This window comes from Wyeomyia smithii, chromosome 3, assembly GCF_029784165.1.
Source record: "Wyeomyia smithii strain HCP4-BCI-WySm-NY-G18 chromosome 3, ASM2978416v1, whole genome shotgun sequence".
Classification (NCBI taxonomy): Eukaryota; Metazoa; Arthropoda; class Insecta; order Diptera; family Culicidae; genus Wyeomyia; species Wyeomyia smithii.
Window position 1 is genome coordinate 178,127,855 of NC_073696.1, and position 10,010 is coordinate 178,137,864.

Sequence of the window (10,010 nt, forward strand, 5' to 3'; positions counted from 1 at the left end):
TATATATATATATATATATATATATATATATATATATATATATATATATATATATATATCTATGGTGTTTCGGCTTGCAGTCTTCTCTTAAAAGATCAAAACAGAAGTTTGTCTACTGTCCTACGTTTCGGCTGAGTGTATTTAGCCTTCTTCCGGGAATTACTGTATAAAACATTTTAACAATTTAGTGTGAGGAGTGTATAGGCATTGCGTGTACTTACTAGGTTTCTGTCTATCGTCATTAACTGTAATATTTCTACGTGTAAGCGTCCTGTTATGTACATCAAAGGTGTTTGATTGTTCTATGTGCTTTTGAAAAATAAACTTTTTTGTATGGTTTTTAAAGTTCACTATACTTTACTGCTTCGGCGTGTTGTCACTACTCTTGTGGGTATTACTGTAATCTAGTTTATGCTGTTTACTATCTGTTGCTGTTTGTTTCTGTGTTTGTCTATTGCATGCAAGATGCCAGCGAATGTAGCATTTAGTCCGTCTACGTCGGTGCGTTTGTTGACTGTGGATGTGTCGTTGTAGATCCATACCATCTCGAGCAAGCTCAGAGATGATTTCCTGTGTGTGAAGTCCAATATTTTGGTTTCGGTAAGGTTAAACCGATGACGCTCGTCGATACAATGGGAGATGAGTGCTGTTTTCTCTCTGAGAGAACGTATTGCGGGGTCGGTGTATGAAAGTCCTGAGTTCAACAGCTGATCGAGTTTGTTTATGTTGCTCTGGTGGTTGGAGAGTCTGCTCTTAAGCAGATTGCTGGTCATGCCAATGTAACTTTTGTCACAGTTGCTGCAGGGTATTTTATATATGACATTATGTTTAAGTAATGCGGGAACGGGGTCTTTGATCTGGGTGAAAAATTTGCTCACGGTGTGTGTACATCGCGTTGATACACAAACTTCTGGGTACTGCTGTTTCAATATCCTAACTATATGAGGCGTTAACATCGGTATATACGGTATCGACCGATATATTCTTTCTGCTGCGGGTGTATTGTGGGTGGTTTGGATGTTCTTAGCGGTTTTCATTCGATTCCAGCATCGATTGATTAAATTGAGAGGATAGTCATTTAATTTAAGCTGTTGAACTATAATGTTTCTCTTCTGGGTATCAGTTAAGTTGGTGGATAGATCGTTTACTCGTGATATGAAATTGGAAGCTATATTAATTTTTAGCGACAGTGGGTGGATGGATCGGTAGTTCAATAGTCGTCCGGAGGCAATAGTTTTCGTATAATATTCAGTGCGTATTGAGTTATCAGCTTGTCGTATGAGTGTCATATCCAGATATGCTAGTCGTCCGTTCTGTTCCTCTTCTATGGTGAATTGAATGTTGCTATGATATGAATTAAAAGCTGTCAGTATTTCGTTTTTCTTATCTTTGGGAATTATAAGAAACAGATCATCGACATATTTGCGTATTGTGTGAACAGGGAAACAAATGTTGCGTAAAACGGAGTCAATGAGTGGTTCCATAATGAGATCGGAGAGTATCGGTGAGAGAGGATTTCCCATGGCTGCACCCGCTATTTGAGAGTAATATTGATCTCTGAACATAAAGTAACTTGAATCCAAGCAGAAGTTGACGATTTCCAGGAACAGATCCAAATTGATATTGGTATTAGTTCTCAGCGATACCCAACTGTTTATGGTATTACGGATAATTAATTCCTTGGGAATGTTGGTGAACAGCGATATGACGTCCAGTGATATCATTTCGCATTGCGGTGGAATGGTAATGTTATTCACGTATTGGCAGAAGCTGCGGGAATCACGTACGTTGTATTTGGTCTGGATGGACATTTGGTATATTTTGCAGACATATTTAGAAAGATTGTAGCTCGGACTAGTCATTCCAGGGACCACGGGACGGAGAGGCAGATTTTGTTTGTGTGCTTTAGGTTGTCCATATATTCGGGGGCAAGTGGCGGTATAGGTTTTCAGATTGTAGGCAGTTTGTTTGTCTATAAGTTTGAGCTCGAGCAATCGTCCTATGATGTTGTTGTTGGCGGTTTGGAATTTGTTCGTGGGATCGGATTTGACAGTTTTGTACGTATTTGTGTCGTTGAGCAAGAGTTTCATTTTACGGTTATATTCTTCGGTTAACATCACAACAGTGCGGTTGCCTTTGTCGGCCGGTAGAATGCAGATATTTGGGTTTAGTTTCAGGAAACCGAAACCGAATCAATTTTAAAAACCAACTTCAAGCACCAAATTCAGGACACAACCCGATGTATGATTACCAATTGCATACACAATTTCATCCACAAATACGATAACTGTCCGAGAGACCCAGAATCCAAGTTTATAAGAATCGCACAAACCAAAACCAGAAATTTCCTGAAACTAAACCCAAATATCTGCATTCTACCGGCCGACAAAGGCAACCGCACTGTTGTGATGTTAACCGAAGAATATAACCGTAAAATGAAACTCTTGCTCAACGACACAAATACGTACAAAACTGTGTATATTTTGTGAAATTTCCAATTATACCCTGACCCACGGTATTTCTGATGGAATCACAAAGCGCAAATGTACGTACTTGATTATTGATGAATGGCGCCTGAGTGTTTGCAAAGGCGCAGAACCAGACGCAGCGGCTCGCTCTTACACACGTTTATTAGATTTAGTTTTTATTAATGCCGTTTGCTGCAGGTACCTCTTTTCTTACTCTCTCGATTATGCAATTGTACGAAACGGAAGTTTATGTTTTCAATCTTTGCGGTCCTGCCATCGTGCGCAAAAATTAAATGTCTATGCTTTCTGTGGGTTCGCTTGTTTGTGTAGAAGATTTTGCCGAGTTAACCGGTTGGGATGGACAGCAGGTTGTAACCTAATTACGACGGTGGTCAAACCGGTAAACTATATTTGCTGTAAACTAGTCGGCACGCACTAGGAAAGATGCAATTAAAATTTTGCACCATAAACGACGAGTATGTATTGTAAAAATTGTGGTTTCGGGTCAATTTTGTGCTATTTAATAAATGTGGGTAAAATTATGCACAGATTGTTATTTTGATACTCTCTCTATTCGACATTTAATGCTCAGTTTTGCATTTCTCCTAGAAAGGTATAGCAATCACTGGAAAAACAAAAGGTATAAAAGTGGTCCCAATGGCCGAATGTCATATACCACTCGACCTCTTTCGACGACCTGAGCATTTTCTGTATGTATGTATGTATGTATGTATATATGTATGTATGTGTGAGTGTGAGTGTGTGTGTGTGAGTGTGTGTGTGTGTGCAACTTTTTTTTCTCACTCATTTTTCTCATAGATGGCTAGACCGATTTTCATGAAATTAATTGCAAATGAAAGGTGTAGTTGCCCCATAGGTTGCTATTGAATTTCATCGCAATTGGATTTTTAGTTTAGAGGTTATGTATCAAAATGTAAAAATCACGAAACATCAATATCTCAGAAACCACACAACCGATTTTAATAAAATTGGTATCAAATGATCGGGCTGTCTCCAGAACCCTTAACTTTTGAATTTCGTAATGATTAAACATATGGTTCAAAAGTTATGTAAAGAAAAGTTATCCTGAGGTTGTTTAAACTCACTCATTTTTCTCAGAGATGGCTGAACTGATTTTCACAAAATTAGTGTCAAATGAAAGGTCTAGTTGCCCCATAGGTTGCTATTGAATTTCATTGCAATCGGATTGTAACTTTGTCCGTTGTTCATGAAAATGTGAAATCACATAATGAAAGTAAACATATTGACTTCCTCCTAACGATCACTGGCTAATAAAAAGGTAGAAAAGTGATCCAAATGGCCGAATGTCATATACTACTCGACTCAGTTAGACGAATCGAGCATTTTCTGCATATAAGCATAAATAGGTGTATATGTTTGTGTGTGGGTGTGTACGTGTGTATGTGCACCTTTTTTCGCACTCACTATTCTCAGAGATGGTCTGACCGAACAGATTTCAATGAAATTAATTGCAAATGAAAGGTCTAGTTGCCCTATAAGACCCCATTGAATTTAATTGTAATCTGATTTCTAGTTTAGAGGTTATGTATTAAAGTGTAAAAATCACGAAACATCAATATCTCAGAAACCACACATCTGATTTGATTAAAATTAGTTTCAAATGAACGGGCTACCTTAAAAACCCTTAACTTCCGAATTTTATGAAGATTAGACATGTGGTTCAGAAGTCATGGAAAGAAACGTGTTCTAGAGACTATTTAATCTCACTCATGTTTCTCAGAGATGGCTGGCCCGATTTTTATAAAATTAGTGTCATATGAAAGGTCTTGTTGCCCCATAAGACCCTAATGATTTTTTTTACAAACGGATTATTACTTTACCTGTTATGTTTAAAAATGTGAAATCCAGTTATGAAAAGAAACATATTCCAAGACAACTTACTTGGACTCACTCATATTTCTCAGAGCCCTATTGAATTTTGCAGTAATCGGACTGTAACTTCGTCTGTAATGTATCGAAATGTGAAAATCACGAAACTTCATTATCTTAGAAACTACACAACCGATTTGAACAATATTGATATCAGATAAACGGGCTAGGTAAGGGTTAACTGATGAATTATGATTGAACACGTGGTTTCAAAGTTTGGCTGCCCCATACGTTACCTTTTCATTTGATTGTAATCAAACTTAAGCAAGCGTTATGTTTTAATTTGTAAAACAACGAAAGTCTATTATCTCAAGTATTACACGATTTATTTGAACATAACTAGTGTCATCTCTCAAACTTACAAATAACAAACTTCATAACAATTTGATATGCTGTTGAAAAGTTTTAAAAAAAAAAAAGAAATTCAAAGACTATTCAACACTTTACCTGCTTCGATCAATATATATGGCCTCAACATGATTTAAATGTGGTATCGTACTATCTGAACGTTCCCGGCATCGCTCGTGATTAAATTGTTCGAAATTAAGAGTCATTGCTTTTATTTCGCTATTTCTTAAGTACTAACATTACGTCAAATTTCATATTTTATACTTCTATTACAACATCATTATTTTAGAACCCAAAAAGTGGATAAACATTTATTGGATTTAAGCATTCATGTAAATCTATTTTTACAAATAATAAGTTTGAATGAGAAAGGCTGAGTCTGACCGCTAGGTGGATTAATTTAGGTTTTTGCACTCACTTTTCTGTGAGTCTGGTTTGACCGATTCTTCCTATCTTGGTGTCAAATGGAGGGTCTATTTGCCGTTTAGGTTGCTATTGAATTTCATTGTAATCAAACTTTTAGTTTTGGCGCTGCGTCAAAATGTAAAAATCGCTCTTATATCTCAGAAGCTATGAACATAGTTGAATTCAAATCAAAGGGCTTTTAAACCCTTAAACAATTAATTTCATAATGTTTAAACATGTGGTTTGTAAGTTATAGAAAGAAACGTAACCCGGAGACTGTTTAGAACTATAGCTACAATCAAAATGTGTGGCCTCAACATCATTTAAATTTGATATTGTACTATTTCAATGTTTGCGGCCTTGCTCGGGATTGAAGTTGAAATTAAAAGTCATCACTTCACTTTTTCTTTAGCACAAATATTCCGTCAAATTTCACATACCTAAATTATTACTTTATATATAACATCAAAATTCTAGTACCCAAAGAGTGGATATACCTTCATTGTATTGTATTTGACAATTTAAGGATGTTTTCCAGAAACAGGAAGCTGCCAAATCGGGTTTCAAATTGAAATATGGGTCATTCCATACGAGGTGACCAAGAAAAAGCACAAACTTGGACACGACCATCACAGATTTTGCTCAAAGTTGGGGGTATCATTCATCTACTGTCTCCTTGGAAAATTCCCAAATTTGGTGTCGATTGGCATACCCCTCGCTCTGTGGGACCCCCTGTTTATAGCAAAGTCACGCATTTTTTGTTCAAAATCTCTTTTTTCTTTTTCTTACAATTCATAGACGTAAGATGTCCGAAAATACTGATAGATGATTTTTGAAGAAAATTAACCAAGGAATCCAGAAAAATATAAGTTATGACCGGAAGTGTTGCCAGATAAATTATTTTTGTATTTGAAAACTAAATTTACATTTTTCGGCAAATGCAGCCATTTTGATTTTAAATTTGATAATTTCATCGTGTTCCTTGGAAAATTTCACATAAGAAACAACTATCATCCCGAGGTAATTTGAGCCAATCTCGAGAAATAACATTTTTACGAAAAAAGTTGTAAACTTCGTAATTTTTTTTTTTACAATTTATAGACGTAAGACACCCGAAAAATAGTGATAGATGAATTTTGAAGGAAATAAATCAAGGAATCCAGAAACAAATATTATTTTTGACCGGAAGTGTTGCCAGATAGATTATTTTTGTATTTTAAAACTAAATTTACATTTTTCGGCAAATGCAGCAATTTTTATTTGATAATTTCATCGTGTTCCTTGGACAATTTTACATAAGAAACAACTATCATCCCGAGGTAATATGAGCCAATTTCGAGATATAGCATTTTTACGAAAATAATTCTGAGTTTCGTAATTAATTTTTCGTAAAAATGTTATATCTCAAGATTGGCTCATATTACCACGGGGTGGTAAGTGCTTCTTACGTAAAATTTTCTGAGAAATACGATGAAACCATCAAATTCAAAATAAAATTAGCTGCATTTGCCGAAAAATGTAAATTTAGTTTTAAAATACAAAAATAAATTGTAAAAAAAATAATTACGAAGTTTACAACTGTTTTCATAAAAATGTTATATCTCGAGATTGGCTCAAATTACCTCGGGATATATATATATAAAATTATTATTATATAAAAAATATATATTTCTATATATTTACAGGTTGATCGAAGTTACGCCACTTCATTGTATCTATGACTTCCCTTTACTTCACCATAAATGTCTACTTTTTCTGTGTATGTCTCTGCGCCATAGACAACAAGAGTAATTGAGTCTTCATAAATATCCCCTCAGTTAAAATCCAACGTCATACCCGGGAGGGTAATCTTCGAAGGTATGCTTCACAAACCAGTTTTGGGTCCTACGTACAAATACGCATTTGGTTGCTGACAGTAAACTAGCCTTAAACGATGCTTACCCAGTTATCTACTGCCCTAGTTTTGTTTTCACTGTCTAAAACGGAAAGTAAAATTACTCTTTATGTGCAATTGTATAGTTCACTTACAGCGTTATGCAATGTTATTGTTATCTGAACCCGCCGGGCTTGCAGATTGAGTTTCAGAAAAAATGTCTAACGGGTTCGTCGCTTGAATCTTTTAAAAGGCACCGCAACTGCAGTGAGATAAAATGTATTTTTGGTATGTTTCAAAATTTGGAGATCAAGAGGTCAACTTCTGAAATGTTTTTGGGAGACACGAATAATAAATACCCATAGGTATTGGGCATTGTGATTAGGACATCATAAAAAAGTATCCTGATCATTCCACCATTTCTTGGGCAGGGCTTTCGGAACGTACCAAAAACGACATTTTATAGGTACAAAATCAAATTATGAAAAATGACTTTTATTAAATGTGGTCCAAAACTGCATGCCTATAAGTTAATCGATTTTCGACCCGGTGTATGCACCACTGGATTGATTTTTTGTGTAAATTAACTTTTATGAGAAGGTATGTCCTGTACTCTTTGAAGTTTAAGAAACAGGAAACAGGATTCATTCTACAAGCCTTCTTTGAAGACGATTGCATCTTTCCTCGAATAATATGAGAAAAGTTTGAATTTTTTATTACATTACAGTAATAAAAATCAAAAATCATAACTAACACAACCACGGAAGACATTTTTTCAAAAAAAAAACCAAAACCAATCGAGAATATTGCCAAATATCGTCTACTCTAATCCCCTGAAGAAATCTAATCCCATGTACAAAGTACTTCAGTTATAATCTTAATCTATAATAATATAAATTTTTATCTTCTGCTTCAAAGAACTAATTTATTTAGCCTCAAACTGTTAAAAATCGCGTAATCTATACGTTTTTCAACAAGGACAAAAGTAAGCAAATACAGCAGATTTGATTATTCGGAAGATTCACTATCCGATGTGAAAATATTTTCAATCCTCTGGATAATCGAATTAGCATTTTGAATAAATGCTAACAAAGATTTGGTATTGATACAAAAAATCTTACCTCCATCGCCATTTGGTAGAATGACCAAACGGATTATTTGCCCTTGCAATAAACACATCCCTATCCCGATGCGCATCACGACTGTTCGTTATCGGCCAACGCGGAGCTTTTCCTCGAATAGTTCGGGTTCGATTGAGAACGTCCTCTAATTTCTGCTCAATTTCGTTGGTAAGAAGCAAAGCGGGATTTTTATGACGTTGTGGACTAGTCGTACTTGTAGTTATGTTTGCGGGCCGGCTACTGGTACTGGTGACTACCGTTTTAGTGGCACTTGATTTTTTGAGGAACTTTACAGGATCAAAACTGGCTTGAATGTTAACGGTGGGTTCATGCTGAACTGGTTTGGTCTTTGGCCTTAAAATAAATAATTGAATAAAAATTCCAGTTAGACAAATGTTCATGTTAATGCGAATTATAGTTTTTAACCTTTCTACTACGGGATGTTCATACACATGACCGGTAATGTCCTTTAAACCACCACTCCAACCTTCCAATCCAAGATCGCCCCAGCCGATGGTTTGAGTGTTAACATATGTGTAAGGAGTAAAAAGCGTAGTCTGTTTGAACGTAGCGCTCCCATGTACAGGATGTTTGTGTTTCTCGATCTGTCTTTTTAGCTCCTGCTCGAGATCATCATTGAGATCATCCATGAACTTTATAAAATTTCGCTCAGTCCGAACATTATCTTCCACTATCTCCTTAAGACTATTGTCACAATCATCATCGTCATCTACTTTTGAAAAAGTTCTCACCTCATGTTCAATGAAATCATAATGCTCACTGTATTGATGCAACGAATCATTCAAACTTCGCTTGAACTTATTTATGGACGTTACATTTGGAAACTCTGCGTCCAAAAAATCACTCTTTTGGTAAATTAACTTACGGATAGTTTTCTTATCACCACTGGGAAGCAAAAACACATATGTAGGGTTAGTATTTTCCATATTAAAGACGGATAGCAAGTAGTTATCCAATGTATTATTTTCCTGTTTTATGTTGAGAGTGTTTTTGATTTGTTTTTTCATTCTTAGAACTGAAAGCTCTCTTTCCCGCCCGCTTCTTGGAGAAAAGTAGCGAGCATATTGCGGCAGGATATCTATAAACGTAGTAAAGAATAAAACGTTACTATTAAAATTATTTATAGTTTCTGTAGAAACTTAAATTTTTTAAAAGGTATATTTTACGTATATTCATAGGACTCTTTTTTTTAAATTTAGGGATTAAATCAACTGTCCCGACAACAAACAGATCATTTTACTATTACGCTCGACATAGTACACCTACCGACACTTGATATACCCATTAATAGTTGAACCATTAGTAAAATTGTCCAGCTAATTTTCCCGTAACATGCTTCCGCCCACATGTTGCTAGTTTTCCTTATATATCCTCACAATGTGACAATCGGATCGTTGTCTTCATAAAATTGAAACAATATATTTTTTCACTGTCTATGGATTAACCAAACGAAAACTCATGGAAATATTTTGTTTTTTAAAGATCTAGAAATATTCACACAGTGTGATGCTACACCGAACTCTCGCGGAAAACTTCCAACCGCATCCGAAAGCGTCTTAAAATAAACTGAACCAGCATGCGCAGAGGGCTGTGCGGAAATTAAAAAAACCTGTGGATTTCGTGAGCATCAGTTTGTACTTTTTCTCCAAACACGCAGAGCACGCAGCTCAACCACTGTCGTGCTTCCACTTTTCTCAACTATTTTCGAGACCCCCGAGCCAACGGATGAATTGCAGCAACAAACCCCACCCGATTATAGATCCGTTGAGAGAGTCGATGGCTTGAGATGCTTTCCGCAAAGAACCTCATTCGGCGACAATAAACTTGAGCCCGTTCGAGGCGATCGTTAGCGAACGCGGTGAA

At 35.9% G+C, this 10,010-nt stretch overlaps 1 protein-coding gene across 3 annotated transcripts in view; it reads right to left on the bottom strand.

Annotated features, from left to right (window-relative positions):
- Nucleotides 1-10,010, bottom strand: part of LOC129726665 (uncharacterized) — a 47,677-nt gene that overhangs the window by 28,629 nt on the left and 9,038 nt on the right. For 2 of the 3 annotated variants that reach the window (XM_055683619.1, XM_055683622.1), the window contains exons 1-3: nucleotides 9,414-9,975; nucleotides 8,553-9,225; nucleotides 8,127-8,480 (exon numbers count right to left, since the gene is read on the bottom strand). In XM_055683619.1, the coding sequence (XP_055539594.1) occupies nucleotides 8,127-8,480; nucleotides 8,553-9,225; nucleotides 9,414-9,495 (1,109 nt within the window). In that variant the 5' untranslated portion in view covers nucleotides 9,496-9,975. Of the gene's footprint in view, nucleotides 1-8,126; nucleotides 8,481-8,552; nucleotides 9,226-9,413; nucleotides 9,976-10,010 lie in introns of those variants that run through there. The other variant, XM_055683621.1, reaches the window with a different exon arrangement.